General features: G+C 37.2%; 1 protein-coding gene and 1 long non-coding RNA gene across 2 annotated transcripts in view; one reads left to right on the top strand and one right to left on the bottom strand.

Annotated features, from left to right (window-relative positions):
* LOC129271340 (protein patched homolog 1-like) overlaps positions 1-3184 on the top strand; it is a 33461-nt gene extending 30277 nt beyond the window's left edge. The window contains exons 22-23 of the mRNA XM_064106512.1: positions 286-769; positions 1309-3184. Coding sequence (XP_063962582.1) covers positions 286-765 — 480 coding nt within the window. The 3' untranslated portion in view covers positions 766-769; positions 1309-3184. The remainder of the gene's footprint in view (positions 1-285; positions 770-1308) is intronic.
* A 10451-nt stretch (positions 3185-13635) lies between these two features.
* Positions 13636-16728, bottom strand: LOC129278966 (uncharacterized). The gene is made up of 4 exons (XR_010295140.1): positions 16447-16728; positions 14863-14962; positions 14346-14465; positions 13636-13878 (listed from the first exon to the last, which is right to left on the bottom strand). It is a non-coding gene; the product is annotated as an uncharacterized LOC129278966 (long non-coding RNA).
* Between the last annotated feature and the right edge of the window lie 10741 nt (positions 16729-27469).

Below are 27469 nucleotides of genomic sequence, written 5' to 3' on the forward strand. Positions count from 1 at the left end.
ATGCCTCATTTGTCGGGTTTTTGGTCACTTTGAGAGGAAAATATTCTCAATTGCAAATTTATGATTAATGACAGCACTGAGTATTCTGTGAAAAGGGTTAGAGTATCCTAATCTGGATAATGATAGAGAGATTAGGCTTAAGACGAAAAGATGCAATTTAATTTCCATCATTGGCCATCAAGTTCCGTTTCATTCTCAAGAAAGAAAGCATTTATGTCCAGGGACATTCTTAGGAATCTCCTTTCCTTGTGACCTCACGATTTCTCTCCTCTTTTTATTGTATAGATGATACATCGCACAAAAGGCCACTCCAACTCACCCAACTCACAGAGGACACGGCCCCAGCGGACATCGTCCAAGTACCCCCACCGACAGCATCACCAACACCACCACCATCCTCACCATCAGTACCCGCACCACCACCACCAACACCCCCACTACTCCCGCCAGTCGTTCCCCTTCTCCACCAACAATTCTTCCTCCTCCTCCTCATCCTCCTCGCTAAATAAAGACTCGCCCCATCTCGCGAGACACGTGACCACGGTCACGGCAACCGCCAGGGTGTCGATCGTCCACGGGAACACCTGCACCGTCGGCGATGAGCGGAGGTACCCCAGGAGGGGAAGGCGAGGTGAGGATACCGTTTTCTCAGAGTCCAAGGAGACGGATGTGAAGTTGGAATGCATAGAGGCGGGAGAGGAAGAGCAGAGGGCCAAGAAGACGGAGGATAGTGGTAGCGATAAGATCCAAGACTCAACGGTTTAGCATGGTGAGTCTTTGCAATACCCTCCTGTTGCATTCGCACTATGTCTTGATTGTTTCTAGATAGATGGCGCTATACAAATGCCTATTATTATTATTATTATTATTATTATTATCATTATTATAATTATTATGTCTAAACTTTTTAAACCCATATGGAAACTACATTTTGTAGTATGACGTGAGATCTTACTTGGGAGTTTTACTTTATTCATTTATCCAAATAACGCAATAGATTTTATGATAAAGGAACAGCTCTCATGAACTGAATGATTTTAATTTATCAATTTTTCCTTGTTGAATCTTTATATATTTTTTCATGCTCAGCTTAGATTTGAAAGTACTTAAGGTGAGAGCAATTTATGTTTGAGGATGTTTCACGCTGATCCTCAATATTGTAGATCACAGTTTTGGTGTCCTTAAGATCATGGATATCATTTGCATGACGTCATAGCAATAATATAAAGATTAAATGAGATGTGTTGCCTATTTGTCGAGTATCGCCTGTCAAACGTTCAATTCTTTCTTCTTGATGCCATTTTACAGATCGGGAGCTACCAAACTCTACCAAGCCATTGTGACAACCTGCAATCGAATCAAGCAGCTGTTTTCCTTTTTTCGACTTTGTGGATTGAATGCCCGAGTCCCTGCTCTTTGTATCTCCTTCTCGACAAGGTGGTGGGATTGTGGATTTGACTATCATAAAAAAAGATTTGTAAACTATCTCTCCAAATTTATCTTTTGCGATTGTGAGGGAGAATAACAGACTAAAGACATGTACTAGTGGTGCTAACCTTCGATTCAAAGGAAATCGGAACACGACTCGACCCGTTGCCTGCCGTGACCGAGTCGTCCCTGGACAAAGCCTGTGGGAAGTACTGACTTCAGGAGTCAACGGGTTAACTGTATTATAATCAAAGATATAGTACAAAGGCCTGAAAGAGTTATCTATTATTTATTTATATATGGTATTTGGAGTGATAACGGAAACAATGCGAATCAGTTGTATGATTTATTTAGGTTTTGTATTCACCGTTGCACTCATCATATTCTTGTCTTATTTCATGTTTGTATAAAAGATGTTTTATGCAGAATAAATCTTGTACATACCCCTCATGCTGAAGATATTTTTGATGTCATTATTATACAATCTTTGTATACAGTGCCAGTATTTTACAGTAATTGATACGATAACGAACCATGTACCTCGCTAAATATTTTATATAATGTGATTATTTTATGTATAAGGATATGTTGTATTTATACAAAACAGATGATTTTTTTTTTACCATGTATATGCTTTTGAGTATAGTAACTGTACAATTATGCTTGATATTTTGTTGATGAACAGGAACACAAAACTGCCAATTTTTCCTTTATAGACCTCTTTTTTTTTTCATTGTATTCTCTTTTAGAAGAGTGTTTGTATATACATGTATAGTGTTATATTCATGTGCCAAAATATGCTCTTTTATGTCGTAGTAGATGACTTACAAGTGCAACTAAACTGGGGTTGGGAATTAGCGCTTTGTAACTTTTTGAAAAAGCGCTTGATATTGTTATTATCATTAAATGGGGTTAAATTTCTTTTTCAGGGTTACTATCGTCAAGTTACATGCGGGATGGGGTATTAGTTGCTGATCTAAGAGTTATGAATAGAAAAAGGAAATATTGATAAAGTTAAATCGATGGAGAACTGCAAACTCATCCCATCAAAGATATTCTTCGGCCTTAGCATCAGGCACTGTCGGGGGAGGGGCGGGGGGAGTGAAAAAAGTTACTTCATTACTTCATTATGTGGATTGTAAAATGCAGTATGTATCATTTGTGCTGAAACGTTTCCTTCCCTGGGTAATTCGCAACACCCATTACACTGGTAGCGTATTCACTATAAAAGTTAAGATAATATATATTTTATTGGATCTGGAAGTGGGGACTCCTGGCCTGTGGACCTCCATCTTATAAGTGAACGCCATGACCGACTCAGATATTGGGTCGGAGTGAACTTTCGGAAAGGTAAAATAACGAGAAGGTGGTACCATTTTCTAGGAAGTTGATTGTGTCAAGGATGTTTCTGGTGGCGTGCGAGGTGAAATCCAACGGGGCGTTGCAAGAAACTGCGATCCATTCGGAAGTCTATTTTCGGTCCCTAAATCATTCATATCTCTTGTATTGATTGTAAATTTATGATTGATAGCTAAATTGATTTATTAATCGTAAAATTGTAACGGAACATTTTCCATTGATTGCAAATCGTTTCTCGCAAGACCTTAAGGATATCGTTCTCTTGGGGAAAAAATCTAATGTAGGACACTGTAAGGTCAAGGGAAGATCTTATTAATCCCCATGTTTTTTCAACCATTCAAATGACTTGAATTCCACCTAAATACATCTGTAAAGGAGCTCTCAGGTCTTGATTCAGAAAAGAAATACAAAAAGTGCTGGAATGTCTTCCCATACACTAAAACAAAAGAATGTGAAAGGGTGGCTGGATTTTTCATTGCTTTTGGTCGAGAATTCCATCGAGTCTCTTTCAAAGAATGTTCACTGCCAAACTTACATTCTTTAAAATTTAATTCATTATTTGGAAATTTCTTCCAAAAAGCGTTATTTTATTTTGCTTGGGGGTCTCAAATTCTGTAAAAAAAAAGGTACATTTACATGTTTGTGGCATGTATGGGATTAGCATAAATCATCATTTCAGGCATGGTATATATATATATATATTATTATGTTTGTTTATTTTTATGTATACATTCACAGAGAGAGATGTGACTGAGCGTGTGAAGATGTGCATGTGGGTGTGTGTGTGTGTGGGGGAGTGTGACAGATAACCCTGCATGAATGTATGCTGATAATGTATAAATGTCTTCTGAATGATATGTTATATTTTATGGGTCCTAGCTTATGTTCAAAAGAGGCAACTATCTTTAAATTTACTAAGAGGACATGATGTGTTCTAGTAGTGTACACCTTAATTTGTGCCAAAACCTCAGGAAATTATGTCGTTATTTTGCTTTACTCTAATTATTATTTGATATGTTTGAATGCATTTCTGATATCTCAGTGAGAACATTTATTTTTTATCTTAACTTTAGGCTGTCAATTCTACGTGATTTTGGTACAACACCCATTAGCATAAGGGTATTCAGTATTACCGAATTCAAAATATCATTGATGGTGAAGTTTTCAAAAGATATAACTAATTTGTTTTTTGTAAGTAAATTTTCAACGATGTGTTTTTGGGATATAACTTTTTTTTTGTATTTATGTGAATTATTGATAATTCGTATCCAGATTTTCAGGAATTTGTCACGATCGTGCCCTTTGATAATTGCAAGTTTATGTAATGTCAATGTCATGACGAAGAGATTGATATTACTATATATGTTGCAACAAGTGCCACACTGAACTCACTCTGCAGTTACGATTGTATTTTGTTTTATTATTTTTTTTAATGTAGAGGGAACAGAGCCAAAATCATGAAATGGATTTTTTAATTTTGGGGGTATTTGAAAAAAGTTATTCAGCAAAATACAATTTTGCCACAAGCAATATACCATTTCAACTTCTGAAGTAAAACAGAATCACAAAAATGAATGAATTGTTTCCAGACTCATCGAAAAATATGACTTAGTTTTGTGCCTTTTATCTAAAAATTGCCAAATTGAGTGCCTTCCGAATTTTGCAGCTCAGTTTTTTTTAATGTTGTTTTATTAAAGAACTCATTCTTAGCGTGTACTCTTTCTAGACAACCTTTCAATTAATTAATTTGGTGCTTCCATTTGAAGGTGTCTTAATGATGATCTCATTTTTAACTGTCAGGCATATATATGATTGGCAGAAATGTTGCCAAATTATTCACAGGTCTTACTAGATAATGATTTTGTTTTAGTGAGAATGTTGCCAAAGGTATTTTTTAAAATCCAGTCGATGTATCACTTTACTTTTATGCTTAATAGTAAACAGGTTATTTTGGCAAATGGAATTATTATTTGGGGTTTTAGATGAATCGTGCACTACCACCCCATAACCTGTTAAATATTGAATGCTTTGATATACATACATATTTCTTCCAAGGATTGAATAAATTTCAAATTTTTGATGGAAGTGGGTTCAATTCAACTCAAATTAAAAGAAATAAAAAATTGATTTACCAGTAACTGAGTATATCAAACATAACCAAGAATGGCTTGTCCATAATATGCAACTGCAGTATATAAGCAACCCGAATATCTTGTCTTTAGTAGAAAAACGGAAGATGCAAAATCTACTAGTGTCAAGTTTTGTTCTTTGCAATATGAAAACAATTCAAGCTTGTTTGTTGCATGAAAAAAATGATTTTTTTTGTGCCATAAACTTGGTTGTTATCCATATATATAATTTATGCAATTGGGATATGAAATGTCAATCATGGCCGTATGCAGAAATTGTTTGCTTGGGTGGCAAGACATATAATTTTTTTTTCGAAAACGAGGTAATTTGGGCACTTTTGCATAAAGTGAAGTGAAACTGAAGGATGTCATTCTTACTTATGGTACATTTTATGAAAAATCAGAAAATTTCAAGTTTTCAAAGTTGCCCCCCCCCCCGCTGCATATGGCCATGATTTCAATACTTTTTAAAAACACATACTGCAAAGCTAAATCTTGTTTTGAAAAATAAAGGGAAAATAATTCGTTTATTGTCATACATAGATGTATGAAAAGAACATTCAAATTTGCTCAGGTATATTCAGTTTAACTGATTAGCATCAATAATCCATATTTTTCCCTTCTGGTGATATTGTATTAAAACAATTGTTGTGTACTCATAACATCGTTTACATGAGCACCAGGAGGGACAATTATTAAACTTTCTATGAGCAAAGTTAAATTAGAATTGAAAAAAAAAGAAAGAAAGATTTGTTCTTCAAATTGTTGAATAAAAGTTGCCATTTGTACTCTATGATTGCATGACAGGATATTAGTATTACCACCAAGATATATTTTATGCTCCTCATTTCTATTTAAAGAAAATCATATTTTGTCCAGATTCGTTGATGTACAAGAATCTGAACCAGTTTGTATTTACCTGTATTCATCTGTTGATACTTGTCACGAGTATGGATAAAATTTTATTGAAAATAAAATATGAAACGTAAACAAACACATTGGTCCTATTTGTTTGTATAACGTGTTGGAAAGTTCTTAATTTTAGGTTTTGGTCATGGGCCCCATTTCATGAATGACTTACAATTACGGTAACACTGTCACTATGGCAACTACCATGATTACATAGTAGTCTCCTGTGCAAACCCTTCACTCGAGTTAGTAGTCTGAATACGCAGCCTACGATGGCTTGTGTTGCGAAGGCCCTCTCACTCAAATAGCTGTGTGTGTGTGTGTGTATTTGAGTTTTGTCAGATGTGTATCAATCAGATATGATTATTTACGTCTGGGACCGACCTTTAACGTCACCATCCGAAAGACGTGACCAGGGCTCGAACCTCTGCATCAATTTGTAACTTCCCCACAGCTTGGATTACAGGCGCACGCCACAACGCCCAGTTAATATTGTGTATGCTAGTCTTGTGTGAAGACCCACTTGTTGATCAAAGTTTCAATCAGGGTCTGTGCCTGCAGACTAGTTAACATGGCTCAACCAATCACAATCATGGTACTTAACATAATTGCAAAGTTATCATAATTGTAAGTTTTTGTGAAACAGGTCCATGCCTTGAATACACCTGTTTACTAAGTAATTTACATTTTATGCTTATTTAATTCCTTGGAACAGAGTAAGAAGGTATTTCTTCCACCAGTTAGTAATAAACAAACTGCATTTGTTGATGCTATGTGAAGCAAGGTTCTAACAAGCTATTGGGTTGCCAGGAACAACCTTTGTTTGAGAAAATGCGTAGAATTCGAATATGTAAGTAAACATGGCACATATTCACATGTGTAAGGGGGGTAGGGTCTTGGGACCAAAAAAAAAAGAAAGGAGAATCAGAAAGAAATAACATTCTTTTCTGAGTATTATGTCCAAATCTATTACAAAATTAGCTTTCTGCATTGAAAAGTTCAAAATGTTGCTCGCTTGCTTAACTCGCTAGCAGCTTTTACAAATTTTGCCCCATGTGCCACTTCTGGGCCCAATCGAAGTTTTGGCTCATAACACTACTGCCCATATTGAATGGGAAATGGGAATTTATGTAATTTCACATGATATAATGCTGACATATGATGTCATGAATTCATATCTTTTTAAATTGAAGAGCTCTCTTACTCTTTGATGTATTTTCTATATCTTTTCTGCTGTTATTGATAACCCTTTATTGGTTGTTTTGCAATCAAGTAACTGATTATCTGGTTTGACGAAAAAGAGTTAATTTTTCCTCAAATTTTTTTTTGTGTGTGTGCTTTAAAAAATGATTATATTAGTTCAAATTGTGAGGCATAAGGTCACCCACTTAATTTTTTTCCAAAGGGGTTAAATTTTTTAATTACATGTTCTCTCATTTGATTCATTTTCCGGAGATTTTGAGAAATTTGTTTCAGTGAGGGGGGAGGGCAACATTTTGAAGACACCCTAAAGCGAATTAGCGACCGAGCTTGACACGGGGGCGCTTTTGCATTTTCTAAAGTGAAATTGAAGGATTTCATGCACACTTGGTGATTTTTATGAAAATTCTCAGTAAAAAATAAATGTGAATTTTAAAAATTTCTGGCCCCCTGCCCCATACTGTGTACAGCCATGCCCATATATTTGATTCAAATTGAGAGATGTTTCTTTAACTAGGAACCTAGTTAAAAGAGGAGTAGAGCAGTTTCATTACATTTGGTGAAAATGACCCTTATCTTATTAAAAAAAAAGATATATCGAGCGGTAAAAATAATCACATGATATTGAGGTAATAAATTGTTACAAAGAAAACTTACTATTTTCATTCACAATACTTGGCAAATATAATAAAATTAAAGACACAATCAGTAATCTGTATTACAAATTTAATGCACTTACACCATATCCATGAATATAATGACCCTTGAAATAGCCCTCATAAATTTACTATAGATATTGTTCATAGTTCATTTTGAAGAAGTAGCATACTTGTCTTCTATTTTCCTTAAGTTAAGGTTTGCATTGAATGTGGGCAAGAAGACAATTGAATTGGATGTCGCAGAAAGTTTTGGTTTGCTTTGGATGTGGCAAGAAGTTTAGATTTGCGTTGGATGACGCAGAAGTTTAGGTTTGCATTGGATGTAGTCATGAAGAGTTGCATTCCTTTGATCTATTTTCAATGCATCACAAACCAGCAAAATAATGTCTTTCATGTTTTATTTCATAGGTCATAAATGCCTTCAGATTGTCTTTCATGACACGTTGCTTCTTTGCCAGTGGTTCAACTTTTTATTATCCAAAATTGGCAGTGTTTTCTGAACACTTCTGGTTTGCTTCCTACATATCAATCACCCTGATAATCTCTGCTCTCGAGACTTCCTGATTGAAAGCTGGATTGTTTCTTGGGTTCTGTTGCAATGGTCTGAAGCATGCCGTGATCATTCGTTATTTTCAACATTATAGCAATGCTGATATTTCCTGGAAGCTTCCCTTGAACCTACTTCATGCTGATCGACTCAGGATAATCTTGGCTCCAGAGACAGTCCATCTTCCTCTGTGCTACCTGATTATTCCCTGAGACCAATTGCATCGGCCTGAAGCATAAGGGACACTGTAGCGATGCTGTTGTAGGGTCCTGGATGCTTTGCCTGAACCTTCTTCATGCTGATGGACTCAGGGTAATCTTTACTCCATGCAGAGACTGTCCATCTTTCTATGTACTTCCTGGTTGTTTCGTGGTACCTGCTGCATCGGTCTGAAGCATTCCCAGTGAGCATTTATAATGTTCAACACTGTAGAAATGCTGTCGTAGTATTCTGGATGCTTCCCCCGACCTTCTTGCATGCTGATCACCTTGGGCTGATATCTTGGATCATGGTGGTGGCAGGGATTGTCCACTCTCCTTCCGAACACAGCACCACCTCTGATGAAGTCGATCAGAGCTCAAGTTTAGTTGTAGCACAACCAGTGAGCATTTATAATGTTCAACACTGGATCAATGCTGTAGTGTCCTCATTCTCCATCCTCCTCGTAGATGGTTTCCTGGATTCTACCCTTCAGCTTCCTGGTGATTACTTTGGGATAATCTCTGCTCCAAAGTTTGTCCATCTTCCGAAGGATGGCGGCATGACCTCTGCGCCAGTCGCGAGGTCCTCTTTGTACCATGATGGAGGAGAAGAAACTGTCTTGCTGGACACTAACCTTGTCCATCTGCTCCATGACGGTGTAGAAGGTCAGGAAGTTCTTGTTCATTTCTCCCAGGAAGTCTTCTGTTTCTCCAAGAAGTCTTCCGCACTTGAGGTCGATAACCTCAGATTTGTTGAAACCCGAACCAGGAAGCCGAGGGAAAGGACCACAGGAGATACGAGCTGCTCGTCGAAGAGCCTTCTCAAGTTGACTGGTGGTATTCTTTGAGAGCTGGACCATGTCTCTCAGATTCTGGAGGACCTCTGTTGGTGGGCATTTCCTCAAGACCTTGTCCATGTCGAGGTAGTCATCGCCGTCTTCGGTGTGATCCTCATAATAATCCAGCTCTTCCTCAAGTCCAGAATCATCCACCACTTCCTCATTCTTGACCCATGAGGTTATTGCCTCGGTATCATCAGGCTTGCTAAAGTCCACAGATGATCCGAAGCCAACATCCTCTGTAACTTCTTCAACTGGGGAAGGAGTCACTGGCTCTCGACCTTCCCAGCATTCCCTTCCCATTCTCGAGAAGGGCCTTGGCTGCTCTCCCTCATCCATATCCGAGTCATTGTCTGGGCAGCTGATGTTAACATCGCTTCCGGTTTCACTACTTGGTGACGTTGGGGGCGAATGAGCAATGGCAAGGACGTCCACTGCATGTTGAACTATGTCTTCTGACTGCGAATCGCCACATTCAATGTCTCTTTCATTGTTCAAGTTTCTGGTCGATTCATTGTCAGGCATGGAATCCATGAGTTCGGCCTTTGTGCCAAGATCAACAGTGGTTCTATCACCATGGTCACTGTCAAGATTCCCTTCTACTGGTGTTGGGTAGATCAAAGTTTCACAGGCTGATTCACTTGTGACAGATCCATCGATATTGTAGACTTCACTCTCACCCACCGCACCAGGGATGGACAAACGACTGGGCATGCTGGTATTACGAATCCCACTCATCAAGGAACCCGGTGGCACTGGTGAGCTCTTGTTGTCGGTAGATGACTGTTGGCACGTTCCGCTGGCTGAGAAAGCAGTCGGCCTCAGTGGCTCTACCCTGTTGCTCCTGCGAGTTTGTGATCTCTCTGCAGTGCTGACCTCACTGTCTTGACCACTTGGTTTGATGATTGTCACGGGTGTGCGTCCACAAATTCTGAAGTATAGAGAGCGGAAGACAGAAGCGATGTGGAGTTTGGGGAGCCTCCATCGCCAAGCAGGACCACACGTGGAAGTCGGGCCCGTGTTGTCGATGATGGTTGAACTGGTTGTCGTCAGACCGTTCGGAGATCGAGCGTGCGATCGATGAACAAGCTATAACACACAAGATATCGGGCATTGTTTGAACTCATTCTTGTTCTGCTATATGTTATCTCGTGTTAATACTTTTGTTATATTTCGTCACTGCAACTTCAATCTACGAATAATATTTATCCTTATTCTTGATAAAAATTAATAATCATCTTGTATTATTATCAATATGATTTCGTACGTCATTGTTATCACAATTATGTTTATTATTTCTATATTAGGCCTTACTATAATCTGTGAACTCTCTTAAATTCATGCTTGTTTGTTTCTCAATTTTCCATCCTTGTTTTCTTTTTGGGGTTTGCTTGTTTGTTGGTTGGTTTTTTTTTGGGGGGGTCTTAACTTTAAGTCATCTAATAATTCTTATCGTCTATTTTCTCTTCTGGAAGTTACCAAGATACTATTCTTAAACCGTTTCCTTTTTTTGTTATTTAATCTCATTTTGAGAATGTTCCTTCTGACCAGCCTTAATATAATTACATTGAGTTAAAAACAATATATGCCTACGTATCTCCACCACGAGCCCTCACCCCCCCCCCCCCCCACCCTTCTCCTACACCCGAAGATGTGAAAATTTGTTGTTAACTCACCAAGGTGTTCATTTTCGTCAACGGTGTACAAAATCCTTGTAATCTTCCTCCAAATTACAAGTCAATTCCGACTGGAATGATTTCGAATTTCCTAAACAAGGCTAGGAGATCACGAACGTTTCAACTAGATTGAAAAGCGCCAATGATAATAATGATACTGATACTGTTTTATGTTGCCAATGGGCATGTTGCTGTGCGCGCTTTCCTCATGACGAAACAATGCTTTAGTTGCGCGTCAGATTACGTTTGTGCCAAGCCCCCGAAGCTACCGCCATTTTGTTTAATCCATTAGAAGCTAAAATAAGCCCTCATTAATATTAATTTCGTACGATGCTCCCACGTCAACTGTGGTTTTGTACGTGTATTAGACAATACGCACATCAGCGCAATGACAAAGGTCAACTTGGCAAATTAATTAATGTATTCATTTTGTTACGCGCTCGTGACGCGAAGGATTCAGCGAATCAAGCAAGCGCAAATCTGAGACGATACGTTGCGCTCTATAAAGTATCGATATCACAAGCGATATCACTTATAAACAAATCATTGTTTGTATTGCGTCTTATAGGCCTTTGCTAATTCCAAAAGGGAAGATGAAAAGGGTAGATCGAGTCGTGATTAGGTAAAGAGGTCTCTACTCTAGTGCTTTTGCCATCCCTAAATCGTAATTACCATACTTGTAACTCGTGATGAAACGGGCCCCAATTTATCATGTTTAATACGTTTCCTGTCCCCTTTATTCTCCAGCATTTCTTACTCTAATTTTTTTTCCATTTAATCATTTTCCCACTCAAAATTCTTTTGTGCCGCCTTTCTCCTACATATGTAGAGCTCATTTTCAAAAGGGGTTAGGTCCATTTTTCATCAAACTTGATTCTTATGTCTTAATGTAAAGATTTTTAGTAGCTATATAAGATGATACCATAGAAAAGTTGAAATTCCTATTAAAAAGTGAACTAATATGGCAAAGAAAAATCACCTTTTTTCAAAAGGGGTTAGGTCCATTTCAGTTTAGTTGCAAACGGGGTTAGGTCCACACATACTTTTTTTGGAAAATAATATCTTAAAAAATATGAAGACAAGTAAATATCTTTTATACCCAATTTCATGTTCTCATGGTAGGGTATCATGAAAATTCAGTTTCGCATAAGAATATTGCAATATGGGAGAATTAAAAAAGAATTATTTTCTTGGAGTGGACCTAACCCCTTTTGCAACTAAACTCTTCTGAAGAACTCATTTGTCAAAAGGGGTTAGGTCCATTTTTCATATATTTTATTATTTTCTGTCTCTAAACCTCTAAATTTTCAGTCACTCTGATGATACCAAAGAAAATTTGAAATTCAAATGAAAACGTGAATGGAAGTGGCAAAAAAAACACTTTTTTAATCAAAAGAGATTGGATTCACTTCAATTTACTTGCAAAAGGGGTTAGGTACACAATGATATTTTTTTTAAAGTATATAGAAAAAAATTGAAGACAGGTAGATTTCTTTTATACCCAATTTTATGTTCACTGTTCACATGATAGAGTAGTACATCATGACAATTTAGTTTCTCATAAGAATATTGCAATAAGTGAGAATAAAAACATGGTTTTTCTCGGAATGGTCCTAACCCCTTTTGCAACTAAACTCTTCATATATTTCCTTCTTCTTTTCCCACTTGTTATCTGTCTCCTGGTTACCATAAATCTTGTCTTATTTCTCTTCCACCCCTTTTGTTCCTACTTCCCACTTTCTAGCTCTCTTACCACCCCCTCTAAATTATCTCTTCATATGTGCCCCTCCATTTCTTTCTCATCTCTTTTCAACCCACTTCTCATCACTCTTTCCCTCTCTCGATCTTCATCTCATTTTCAATTTTGCCAATTCCAAGTCCCTTTCATTTTAGCTCTGTACAAATACTATATGAACAAAAATGAAAGACATAAAGGAATTCTCTGGTTAGTGGTGAATTTTATTAATTAGCCATAAAAAATATTACATTATCAGAGGATTAAGCTTTACCTTTTTCTTAAGCGTATGTTAATACTTTGAACCAAAATAATTTTTTTGTATGCTGGGGCAGCGATCCTGGGGAGGAGGGGGGGGGCACAGTTCCCCCTACTTCTTGAAGCACTGAAAAGTGCCTTTTTATGCAAGAAAAATGCCCCCTCACGAACGTGTACTGTGTCCCTTTCACCTGACGAGAACCTGTTTTAGGTGTTACCAAGTGCTCTTCCTTGTATGCAATTTTTTTAACCGAAAAATGCCCCCCCCCCCCTGGAACGTGTTCTGTGCCCTTTCATCTGAGGGCCCGTTTCATGTGTTAACCCTTGCCTTCTTGTAAGTGCCCTTTCTCGAATCACTGCCCCCTTTTTACCCAAGAAAAGTGCTCCTAAAGAACTTGTTCTGTGCCCCTTTCACCTGAGAAGGACCCGTTTTATGGTCACCATGACGATTGCCCTTTGAAACAAGAAAACAATATTCTCATTTCGATAATATACTTATGAAGGAAATCCTTTGTGCATTAAGTTTAATAATTCATGGGTGGGGTATATAAGCAGTTTCGTACAGATGGAGGGGGGCTTGAATGACTCTTGCCCCCCCCCAAAAAAAAAAAAAAAAAAAAGTCAAAATTTTGCTCGCTCGCAACTTCTTAAAAATTTCATGTAATACAGCATTTTCCCTATGCCCCCCCCCATTTTCAACTTCACTCCGCCGCTCCTATTTGTATGTTTATAGCTTCTCCTTTTGCAACCAGTTTTAATGAAAATCAACAAGAAATTTCATACGTCATGAATTTGGGGTTGTGATAATAATTTTTTTGTGTGTGAAAAATTGGACTTGGAAATAAAAACCTTTTCCATCTTCATCAAGTGGTTCCTAAGTCAGACTCTTCAATGTTGAATTGTTGGATTTCTTGAATGAAAACATCTGTTACACCAGTCCTGCAGATTGAAAAAATAGAGAAAGAAAATCAATGAATTTAAATTAAAATTGTCCTGATTTATGAAACTTAAATGTTTTAAGAAAAGTGAGACTATACATATATATGTTTCTTCAACACATAACAGGAAATCTTACTTCTACTAATTATAAACTTGTACTTCTATAAAGCATATCACTTAAACCTGTTCTATGCAGTTTACATACCACTCTCCATTATAACGACATGTACTGTATGAAAAAATGCCAGAGATTTCTCATAAATATGAAAAGATGAATCAACATATGTAAATTATATAAATAGTCAAAATTAAAGTTGATATGTTTTGTTGCACAGAAATATGATTAAAAACGACACTAACTATAATCTAAAAACAAAATTGAAATGGGTTTTTCAAAGGCAGGTCTATTTGTTGCCAAAAAAATGTGAACAACCTCCATTATTAAAAATATTCACTAATTAACTCACTCATATAACTGCTGTAGGTTGTATTTTTCTTTGTGGTCTAGTCGCTGTTCTATTAGGCCTACTTCACCGATTATTTATTATCATCAATCACCTCCATGGAAATTGTAAAACTGCATCATCCTATTGGACAAAATGTAAAATAACAAGATTTTTAAAAATCGTAAATCTACAAATATGAAATATGAATATCACACTAAAGAATGCATAAAATGAATTTTGTAAAATATGAAAAATAAATATTGCTTTGTTTATAAACAAATAGGAAATAAAAAGGCCATTTAATTACTAGTAGATCAAGGACATGACCTTATTTTATAAATTTGCCCAAGGTACATAACTTTTGGCATTGGTTCTATTTTAGACTCGAGAGCCTTAGGCTGTATATTTAAGAAGTGTATATTCATTACAGATCCTACCTCTTTGTGGCTCAGATTATTTTTATTTAATGTAAACATGGTTAACATTCAATGCATGTAATGTATCTGTAATTTTGTATGGGTTAGTTTAAGTTTTATACCTGGATGAGAATCTGCAAAATGATGCATGCACTTATATGATCATCATCTTGAACCATATAGGTAGACCTCTACTGTTTTTTCTTGTTCTTCAAACTCAACCTGTTTGTGAAAGAAGAGAGAGAACAATAATAAGAAGTGATCTTTTTCATGGCCGTATGTATAGGGGGAGGGGTTTGGGTAAGAGCTGAAATGTGAAAACCTTCATCAAAAAGAGAATTACTTGACATCCTTCAATTTTACGTTAGAAAATGCACAAAACGGCCCTAGGTAATATTGGTCACTTCTGGCCCTCGCTTTCTGCATTTTAGGTTTCTCTAAATTTTTTCACATGTCTGCCCCCCCCCCCCAAAAAAAAAAAAAAAAAAAAAATGGATCTTTTTATTTCCAAATCTCATTTCATTAGATTTTAACATAATTTCATAATCTCATGCACTAGGTCTAGATCTATTTGTAAGAAAGTATAGATCTAGTCCAACGAGACTCAGTGCTGTGCGACAGCATTCATGTATCTAAATTAGGTCTAGATCTAGCCTAACAATGGACTCTCGATCTATCTAGACCTAGTAGAATGTAAAGCTTCGGTTCTAAACCCTATATCGGTTTAGAAATTATTGATGTCTGACTTTGACTTCTATTCCTGGCTAAGACTTCACTGCCATTATTGACCGAGAGTAGATCTAGATGATCTAGTCCGACTCCTTGGTCCACTGACAGTCATACTCATACTCGTACATGTAAATACTAAATGGAGTCGTTTAGGCCCAGACCTAGATCTAGGCCTAAATTACAGACCTAGATCATAAGCCCTGGGGGTAAGTATCGAGGGTTGGGAAAGTATAAGTTAGACTAGATTTTAATTAGGTAGGCCTAGCTCTTGATACTTGATAGCATCGATGAATAATTAAAAGTAAAGTAGCCTAGGCCTAGATCTAAGTAAAGTAAGTAGGGCCTAGGATTAAGAATATCTAGGTCATAGATCTATTGATAATAAGACAAACATGCAGAGCAGCATGTTATTTCTAAGACCGAGTCTATATATTTATGAATAACAATAAGAGTTAAAATGGGTGGGGGCTAAATGCAGAAGCCTGAAGTTATGCAACATAAATTTGATAATGATATCTGAAACAAAGTGAGGACTGAACAATGACAGGCGTATCTTCATCCACATTCCGCTTTACTGTTTATTCCTGACTGAGTCTCGATCTACTGAAGATAGATGCAGATCTCCCTCTATAGATCTAACGTTACAGTGTACAAAAAGAAGCCTCATTCTTCTTGTTTTAATCAATCGTGGGTTGGTCCTTGTTGGAGGTGAACCAAACCAGCCCGATTATCTCTCGATTCCCAGCCGGCTAGTAGGAGCCCGTACAAAATACACTGCAAGCAACATACAGGCTGCACTGGGCGACGATGACAATCTAACTTCAATTTCAAAGACCAAATTCTGCTTTCCTTTAACAGAAGAATTATAGCAAACTCTCTAATTTGTTAAAGAAATAACCTAAGATCACAAAATACAGTGTGAAATGCGTAAATAGTCCACTGAATTCATGTGGTTATATCAATTTATGCGTACTCACCGGAGTGTTCGTAGGTCCATTTTGTGTGTGGAAAGAAAAGTTTCAGAATGAATAAATTAGATGACGTAATGAGGTCAAATGAATAATTATTTCTGTAACACGATACCACTAGTATCGATGACAAAGAATCGGGGAAATCGCGTATTAATGACGCTCTTAGCCAATGAAAAGGCCGGATTATGAATATCTTCATGCTCATGAATGTCAATGAGGGCTTATTTTTGTCTTCAAATGATCGCGGTAGGCGGAGCCTAATCTCATTTGTTTTGTGCTGAACGCGCACGCAGCTTTCGGTCTAGTAATATATTATAAGGTCTTTGGTTTGTGCACCTTATTTTGTAGCTCGCCGAGAATTTATGACGTCATAATCGTATCATTCGAATGGTTGACATCACGTTATCATAATCGAACTTTGAATATTCCACCTATTTAAAATCCATCTATGAAAATCAACTATAAAATGATTACATGCAAAAACATGTCAAAGAGGCATAAATTTGTATTTCTTAAAAAATCTTTCTTAAAAACCCTCTAGATAAAAAAAAAGAGAATTCTTGTCCCCAATCACATTAGACTTTATCAATGTACAGTATGTGCCCCAAAACGGTTGTGATGTGAAGGATGTAAACTATAAATGTGGTTTTCGGACAACTCAATTCACTGGCGGATCCAGGGGGGGGGGGTGCACAGCCGGCCCGTGCCCCCCTTGAGAGGCACAATTAAAATTTGTGATGTAAAATGTTGTTAAAACAGAAGCGTGCCGCCCCCTTTTCGGCTTTTTGTCAACATTTTTCGTAAACCCAAAACCCTTAATTTTGGTAATTTTTGGTTACCCCCCCCTTTTTTTTGTGTTTGTCAAATTTTTCGTGAAAATGTGCCCCCCTTTCAAAAAAATCCTGGATCCGCCCCAGACTCAAATTTATTTCGATCGGGTGCCGATCAAAATATAATATTTACGTATTTTTTTGTCTTTTTGTCATGTTTATTTAAAACACCCTCTCAAAACAAGGAATAAGCTGAAAATTTCAGGATCTTTGTCAGTAGCTTCCTAATATCCAATGACTAAATAGTAAAGCAAATGCTCAAACGGTTTTTTTATATAAATAAAAAAAAATACGATTATACGCTCTTTTGTTCGGGCATCCGATCGATTTAAATTCGATTTTTTTTTTCCCCCAATAAAACACATTTTTAGTTTAGCGCATATCACATTATGTCATAACGTCCCTCTGCGCTTCCAAAGGACTTGGATATATTATTACCCTGGCTTTAGCCCCGCAGCCTTTTACAGCGCGGTGGCATTTCAAGAAATAAATTCCTGCCAGGTACCCATTCACCTCACCTGGGTTGAGTGCAGCACAATATGGATGAATTTCTTGCTGAAGGAAATTACGCCATGGCTGGGATTCGAACCCACGACCCTCTGTTGCAAAGTCAGAAGACTAATCCACTGGGCCACAACACTCCACATCAAAACCGTGTGGGCATTGATGTTATTTAGTAATGAAATGGCATAGTGACATGCCCTTTTGGGGGATTAACCAAAATCAAAGATAAATAAAGAACGTATACGAGAGAGAAGTTCTAGCCGAATGTGTCTTCTCTTAGATTTATACCTAAAAAAAACGATCTAAGCCTTTTTGTAATCATGAACATAATCATGAGTTTCTAATTTAGACCTAAGATGAAAGCGTGAGCTGAACGTTTTTATATTCCAACCTTAAACAAAATGGACAGTCAAGCACGTTTTTAACAAAGAACAAATTATATATCAATAAACAATTATTGCGAGCGCAAACGTGAGCTGACATTTTTAAAGATTTAGACATAAAAACTAGACATTCTATGCACCTTTTGAAATACATGAAAAGGAAAGGGTAAATTACGATCAAGCGCGTAGCGCAAACTAAATTCCGTTGATATTTCGACCTGAAAACTGAATTTTAATAACCCTTTTCCCCATTATTAAATAACAACTATGTATCTCAATAAGAAAACATACATAAGAACGCGAAACGCGAGCTAAATGACCCGAAAGGGAGAATAAATGATTCGAGCGCGCAGCGGCGTAACAGGGGTCGGTGGCCAGGGGGGGCAAGAGCCAAAAATTTCCCGGTCATATCATGGTATGAACAGGCGTAATGGTGTTAATGAGGCGACTATCTTGAGAAGGACAGATATTGCGTATCGGGCAGAATTAACTTTAAAAAAAAAAAAGTTGCGAGCGAGCGAAGCGAGCGAGCAAAAATTTTGACCTTTTTGATACAAAAATCAATTTTTGTGATAGATTTTGACATATCCAGATAATATATTTCACTCTTCTCTCTTTAGATTCACTTTTTTGTGGTCTGTACGCCACTGTGAACAGGATTCTTTGCGGCAATAGCGTGAAGAGTTCAAAAAGAAAAACGAGGGGCACTGTATAGCACATGTGCTAAAAAGGTGCTTTATATAAGTCCTGAGCGAGCGAAGCGAGCGAGAAAAAAATCACCTTTTCATGAGAATCTAACTTTGAGCCATTTTTTTACATTATATTTAGTAAATAAAATCATATTCTACACTTTTGCTTTGCTTATCTTTCCTCCTTTTTTTATTTTTGTTCTTGTTTGTAGAACTTTTTGGGGCCATGACTCAACCCTTCCATACGCAGTGCTGTGCGGTTGGGGTCCGGGGCGGAGCCCCCGGAACTTCTTGATATCAAAGCCATTTAAACCTCGCAGATTGCCGCTATTTTAATCAAATCGCGGGCATATACAGAATATAGCTTTTACACAACACATTTATTCAACCCAGTTACGTAATGAACCAAATACAATACATAGCAATGTGGGAAAAATTAGTAAAAAGTTGCCAGCGTGCAAAGCGAGCTGGAAAAAAAATGCCTATTGAAATTAAATTCTAATTATGTAATAGATTTTTCCATTATATTCAGCAAATAACACATTTCATTGTTTCCATTAATTTCATTATATTATACGTTGTCTCCTATTATTTCTTTTATTTCCTCTTGGGTGTGGAACCAAGACCGCCCTCCCCGGCGCCTGTATGTCAGTGATTGAACGGGGGCGTTATACAGTGCGTCCCAAAAAAAACTATACACTTTTGAAATGGCTGCCAAATAAAAAATGTAGCACTTTGGGGAAAAAGACTTACATATATGGAAAGCCAATAAAGTCAACTTTCAAGTGACACCAAAAAATTGGAAAACTATTCAGGCTTGAGCGAGCACTGCCCACTGAAACAAAGGGTATGAAAATTAGGGTGGGCTGGAATTAGCCTTCCAATTTATGTCAGTTTTTGAGAGGCAGCAAATCCTTTCGAACTTGCAAAGTTAAGGTCGTTGTGATAAATTAATGATCAACCGTGACCAGTTTTGGTTGCATAAGCAAATTCTATAAATTATTAAATTGAACTTTAATGCATGAGTGAACACAAATTACACTTTTTGGGCAGCATTTCAACTTTATTATTTGGATATCTTTTTGGGCAGCATTTCAACTTTATCATGTGGATTTCAGCAATGTGTTCATGGGAGTCGGGAGAATAGGGGGTGAGATAGGACTTAAGTGGGAGAAGTAGGTTTAGTCACTCAGGAGAGAAGCGGGGGGGGGGGGGTGAGATGGAGAGAGGGGTTGCTAAATGTTCTGTTGACCTTTATCCCATCAACGTACTTCACCTACCTAAGTCATATTACCCCCTCTTCTCCTGACTGTCATGAACACATTGTTGAGATCCACATGATAAAGACAAAATGCTGCACTAAAAATTGCAATTCATGATCACTCATGCTTTAAATTTCAATTTAATAACGCATTAAATCTTCACAAACAATAAACTGATCACATCTGATCTTTAATTCACCAAATAACCCTCAACTTTGCATGTACCAAACAAAAAACCTGAAAGAAATTGGAAGGCTAATTCCGGCCCACCCTAATTTTCATACCCTTTGTTTCAGTGGGCAGTGCTCACTCAAGCATGAATAGTTTTCCAACTTGTTGGTGTCATCTATAAGTTGACTTTATTGGCTTTCCATATCTATAAGTCTTTTCCCCCAAAGTGCTATATTTTTTATTTGGCAGCCATTTCAAAAGTGTATATTTTGGGGGGGGGGGGGGGACGCACTGTAGAGCCATTTAAAGGTTATAAATGGAGAACCCCTACTGCGTGGGGTCTTGGGCAAAGCCCTGGTAGCTTATTTGCATAAACTTTAGCAAGCTTATAGCACAATGTTGTTTGCAGTCCATCTTTCTTTCCGCTCTTTAATTTCAATCATCGGCAGCCCGGACGTGTTATTATTTTGTTTTTCTTGTCCCTTATCTTTGTTTTCCAATTAAGCTTTTGACTAATTACATTCTACTTTCGTTTCCCGCTATTATTTGCCATTTTGTCATCTTTCAATTAATTTTCCACCGTGCTATTGCATTACATAGGCCTATTTCGGAATGATTTGTTCTTTCTCAAATGTTCTTCTTTCGTACATTTTCCGCTTTCCTTCCTTTTCCATTAAAAAAAAAAGTTTTTTCTTCGTTTTCTTTTCACTTTTCCCTTTCCCTTTCCTTTCCCCTTTCCTTCCCCTTTCCCTTTCTTTTTCCCTCCTTTTTTTCTTTTTCCCGTTTTTCTTTTATTTTCCCGGTGAAATCCGCCAGGGGGGGGGGGGGCAACTTGCCCCCCCTGCCCCCCCGCCTGTTACGCCACTGCGAGCGCGTAAAGCAAGCGAAATTTCTTTGCGATTTAGACCAAAAAGGGGGACATTGAAAGCACTTTTAGTAATCATGAACAAGATGCGTATCTAACTAAACAAGAATACTCGATATAATGACCACAATAGAGGATATTTCAATGACTGTTAGTGTGAATTCATGTAGTATCTCACTCAAAGTAATGAGAGCCGCCGGAGCTGTTTTTTTTTTATATTTTGCACTTTTTCGAAATCATGAACGGGATGCGTATTTAGCTAAAACAAAACAATATTTAAAAACGTAACCAATTTAGCCGTGACGTGAGAAGGAATATGGCCAAACAAAAATATGTTAGACATGCATCGACCACTGAAATGCTAGCTATATTTACCATACGACTGCAGAAACACTGATTGATTGATTGATTTTATTTGGCAAGTCACCATAACATATATACAGTAGCATTAAAAACAACAGGCTTGCACAGGATGACCCACGAAAGCTCGAAAGCTTATTTCCAACAACGGTATGAAATGAAATACTAAACAAAGTATAACACTAACCTTATTTGCCTTGATATAGCATAGAATATATAGGTTATTGCTGGTGAAGGCCTGGTAAGAGAACTGATGCAGGCGGTTGCCTAAACAAGAATAATTAAGCGTCATTTCTGGGGTTTTATTTAACAATCTTACAATCATCTGCAGACAAAAGTACTGGTGAGTGTAACCAGCGTTGTTCAGCGGAACAACCAAAAGAGCAGATACTGAAGCTTTTGGTCCCTTCTTTTGGTTCAGTGGTGGCCAGACAGTCTCGGCTCGAGTTCAAGAATGCGCTGCTTATTAGCTAACTTGAACGCACCCGGCCCTAGTATAGCAACACCCTAACCCACATCATGCTCGGCTTGCCCGAACACTATCGGGTGCCCAAGTGTGACAGTGACAACAGCACAATCACCCTGACCATCTGGCTATTGCTATAGAATGCACCATGCATCCAAGACACTGTCCAGATGCCTAAAAGCAGGGATTTGTTAGGAAGGAGCTGTAACTCTTGTAATTTATGCAAAAATGCATTGATGGGTTCTAAAGAATAACGACGGATTCACAACATTCCACTTCGGTGTACTTAAAGGAGTTCCAGATCATTGGAAATACTTGTTCAGGGTGCTTCTTGAAACCCCATGGGCACGCATAATATCCACTGGTCAATAGAAGTGGCGCCCCCGGGGTTCTTTCCACTCGTTTCTTCATTCCTTCCCTTTTTAAAGTCTACATTATACAGTGCGTCCCAGAAAAGAAAACGAAACCGAGAATTATCAATGATTTATCATAAATCAACCACAAATACAACTGACTAGTGACCTATCATTGTAAAGCTCAGAACTCTTTCCCCTGGTGTAACTTAGAAGATTCCTCATTCACGCATGAGTGAGTAAAAAAATGAAAAAAGATACCAAACAGTCACTTAATAAGGGGTACCTGAAATATAAAAACGAAATCCAGCGGCGTAACAGGGGTCGGTGGCCGGGGGGGGGGGGGGGGGGGGCAAGAGCTAAGAATTTCTCGGTCATATCATAATAACCTCGTACTAGTGTGAGCGGGTCATATCATGGGTATGAACAGGCGTAATGGTGTATAATGAGGCGACGATTTTGAAAGGGCCAGATATTGCGTATTGGGCAGGAAAAAAAGTTGCGAGCGAGCGAAGCGAGCGAGCAAAAATTTTGACATTTTTAATACAAAAATTCAATTTTGTGATAGATTTTGACATGATATCCAGAGAATATATGTCAATCTTTTCTCTTTCCATTCCTTTTTTTTGTGTGGTCTGTGCGCCACTGTGAACAGTATTCTTTGCGGCAATAGCGTGAAGAGTAAAACAAAAACAAAACAAAAAACGAGGGGCGCAGTATGACGCATGTGCTTAAGAGCTGCTTAATATAAGTCCCGAGCGAGCGAAGCGAGCGAGAAAAAAATCACCTTTTCATGAGAATCTAACTTTGAGATATTTTTTGACATATTATATTCAGTAAATACAATCATAATCCTACACTTTTCCTTTGCTTTTCTTTCTTCATTTTTTTTTCTTGGTTGTAGAACTTTTGGGGGCCATGGCATAACCCTTCCATACTCATATACGGCAGTACTATGCGGTTGGGGTCCGGGACAGAGCCCCCGGAACTTCTTGATATCAAAGCCATCTAAATCTCGCAGATTGCCGCTATTTTTTTCAAATCGCGGGTATATACAGAATATGGCTTTTACACAACACATTTAATCAACCCAGTTGTGTAATGAGCCAAATATTTTGAGGGGGCAAAACATAGCAATGTGGGGAAATTTGTAAAATGTCGCCAGCGAGCAAAGCGAGCTGGAAAAAAAATTGCCTATTGAAATTAAATTCTAATTATGTGATATATTTTTCCATTATATTCAGCAAATAACACATTTCATTGTTTCCATTCATTGCATTTCTTTTATTTCCTCTTGGGTGTGGATCCAAGACCCCCCCACGCCAGTGATTGAACGTAGAGCTAAATGTAGGAAGGGTCCCTACAGGGGGCGTTATAGAGCCATTTGAAGGTTATAGATGAAGAGCCCCTACTGCGTGGGGTCTGGGGCAAAGCCCCGGTAGCTTATTTGCATAAAATTTAGCAAGCTTATAACACAATGTTGTATGCAGTCAATCTCTCTTCCCGCTCTTTATTTTCAATCCTCGGCAGCCCGGTCGTTTTATTAATTTTTTTTTCTTGTCCCTTTTCTTTGTTTTCCAATTTAGTTTTTGACTAATTGCATTCTACCTTCATTTCCCGCTATTGTTTGCCATTTTGTCATCTTTAGATTTATTTCCCATCATGCTATTGCTTTACATAGGCCTATTTCGGAATGATTTGTTCTTTCTCAAATGTTCTTCTTTCGCTCCTTTTCCCGCTTTCCTTCCTTTTCCATTAAAAAATATAAATATTCGTTTTCTTTTGACTTTTCCCTTTCCCTTTCTTTCCCCCTCCCTTTTTCCCCGTTGTTTTTATTTTCCCGGTGAAATCCGCCTGGGGGGCAGCTTGTCTCCCCTGCCTGTTACGCCACTGACGGAATCACCTGTCTTAAAAGTTGAATATCTGTTCTTAATTTGATTCACAGAAAATAGTTAACAAAGTTTGTATTCAACCATAATTTCATTTAAACGAATGTGTTTTCACAGACTCTCCATACCGTAGCCGTCGCACGGTAAACAAATTACTTCACACATGGCTGATCGTCAGTATTTTACATCTAGCCTGTACAACGTCTTCATTTATAAAATCACTGAAATTCAAGCATCATTTAAAATAACCCGAACTTCATTATTTCTTGACCATATTCTGTGATTGAGACATCAAATTAATAAGGGGATATTGAACTTTTTAGACATGTCACTTTCTTTTTGAAATTCAGATAGGGCCTCCTCCCGACGACAAATGACTTTTTGGTATCCTTTCTTCAAATTATTTTTACTCAGTCATATGCGAATGAGGGATCTTCCGAGTCATACCAAGTGAAAGAAGAGATTGTACAATGTCTAAGCTCTACAATGAAAGGTTATTTTGTCTACTGTATTTATTATTAAGTTATGATAAATCATGAATAATTCTTGGTTTTATTTTTTTCTGGGACACACTGTAGACATGTTGCTGTTTGCGATTCATAAACATTGGGGACATGGCGTACAAGATGTACATAATGTTCAGTATCCACATTTCATAATTATATCTAATATTTCAAGTTTGTGGTCGGTAACATCGTTGGTACTTGTCTGTGCTTGGAGATTGGACCCCAATAAGTATTATATTAATATCCCTCGCCTAAGAATAGTCCAGAACAAAAATAATACGATATTTATTGTAACTTAAAGGAGAATGAAACCTTTGGAACAAGATAGCTTGTGTGAAAACAGAAAAATCAAAGAAACAGATCAACGAAAGTTTGAGAAAAATCGGACAAATAATGAGAAAGTTATGAGCATTTGAATATTGTGATCACTAATGCTATGGAGATCCTCACATTGGCAATGTGACAAAGATGTGTGATGTCACTTGTGAACAACTCTCCCCATTACTTTAGTATATATTTCACTTTAATTGCTTCTTTTATCACATCTATCAGTAGATCATGTGTTCTTTCTATAGGAGGGCATGTAATACAGATTTTTAAATAATACATCATGGATAAAGAGTTTGTATCACTATAAGGAAAAGCAAAAAGGGACATTTGGGGGGTATTTTATAGTCCATCAAAGGGAAAGTTGTTCACATGTGACATAACACATCCTTGTCGCATTGCCAATAGGAGGATCTCCATGGCATTAGTGATTGCAATATTCGAATGCTCAAACTTGTTTTGATCCTATTCTTTGATTTTTCTGTTTCGACACAAGCCTACTCGTTCCAAAGGTTTCATTCCCCTTTAAACAAATGATATAGAGCCCATGGCTACGCTTCTATTTTATATTTTTCAAGTACTCCTTTTGAAGACATTGTACTAGTACTGGACATATACTACTATATTAATGGACTTAGTAAATTTATTTCCTTTATTATGATCTCAGTAAAATTATTTCCTTTATTATGAACTCAGTATTAAAATGATGATGTATGACTTGGAATAATTCGGTGCATATCAATAAAAACGTTATATTTTTGGGAAAAGCAGTCAAATTGTGTTATACCAGGTGAAATTCAAAGAGTATTGATACCTGATCTGAAATCTTCACTATCAGCAGCCGGGATCAGAAGAGACAAAAAATGCAAATATTTTCATTCATTCATGACCGAAACTCCAACTGTTTTGTCTAGGTAGTCAAAAACAGCTGGCACCACAATGAAGGAAACAGAATGCTCAAAACAGCATTCTGAATGAGTACTCACAAGGAATGACTTGTATTTTTGGTATAGGAGATGTTAGAACATATATCTATATCAGGAATCTCTTTCATATTTATCAAGATATAAATTTGACAGTTTTCACAAAAATTCGATGTCATGTTTTTATTGATACATACTGAATAGGTAAACAGGCCTCTGACAACTTAACAATTCAACTATTTTCATGGCCGTACATGGGGGGGGGGGGGGGGCAGGATATGTAAAATTGTTTTTAAAAACTTGAAAGGGAGGGAAGCGACCAAGCTTGTCATTGTGGTGCTTTTGTGATATTGAAGGACTTTGGGCATACTCTTGGTGAATTTTGTTAAATCTTTTAGTAAAAATATGTAAGTTTTCACTTTTTTGTTTTGTTGGGGGGGGGGGAGTGCAACTGCCCCCAAGGATGCGTACAGCCATAACCACTTTCATTTCACTTTCTCACACTCCCATCCACTTTCAACAGTAAAATAAATAAAAAGAAAAGAGAAGCTTCTAAAATTGGTTATGGACTTGTATTGCAATGGTTTTATATGGGACAAAATATTGCCCAAAGTCTATATACATCTAAGCCAACAAAGGCTATGTTCTTTACATATAATTTCTCTCAATATTCAATATAGTATAAGAGACACACAGAGCACAAAAATGCTATTCAATAATCCAATAATTTATAATAGTTATTGTTAATTTAAACGTCTTGCAGTCATTTGTACAATTATTCTTGTACTCGGTCTCTCCTCGATCACTCTCATTGTGTCAAACGTCCGTCTCTTTCTCTCTATACACTGTACAAAAGTCAGTACGAAGCTGTAACGTCATATATATTTACATGCACACAAAGTATAAGGAATACATAGACATTTCAGTTAATAATAAGTTAGATAATTTAAGGATTTATAAACTTCATGTCATCCTATATAACTTTTTTTTCTTCAAAAAAGTTTAATGATAATATAAATGCTTCTATACATCAATATAGATTAAGAAAGAGATAAGAGAAAATAATACAATGTCAATCCACTTGGAACAAAATTGTGCCATCAAGTGGGCTGTACAAGTAAATTATCTGGGGCCCCGTTGCAGAAAAGTTACCATTATGTTAACTTTGCCATCCAATGGTAGCTTGCATGGAATCCTTGATTTTGATTGGCTGTTAATCAGCGTTACCATGGTAGTTACCATTGGATGGTAAAGTTACTATAATAGTATTTTGGATGGTAAAGTTACTATAATAGTATTTTTATGCAACAGAGCTCTGTTACCTATTTAGTACCAAAAAAATAAAAAAGATCTCCTATGTATTCCTTTCATATTCATATATAATTATGACAATACATATTTGTCTGATCAAAGGTCTACAAATGAAAATAAACTCCACGAGAATATAAATAAGAAGTCATCATATGGATTGAAGTAAATTTTGCTTTTTCTCATGGAATTA

This window comes from Lytechinus pictus, chromosome 11, assembly GCF_037042905.1.
Source record: "Lytechinus pictus isolate F3 Inbred chromosome 11, Lp3.0, whole genome shotgun sequence".
Lineage (NCBI taxonomy): Eukaryota > Metazoa > Echinodermata > Echinoidea > Temnopleuroida > Toxopneustidae > Lytechinus > Lytechinus pictus.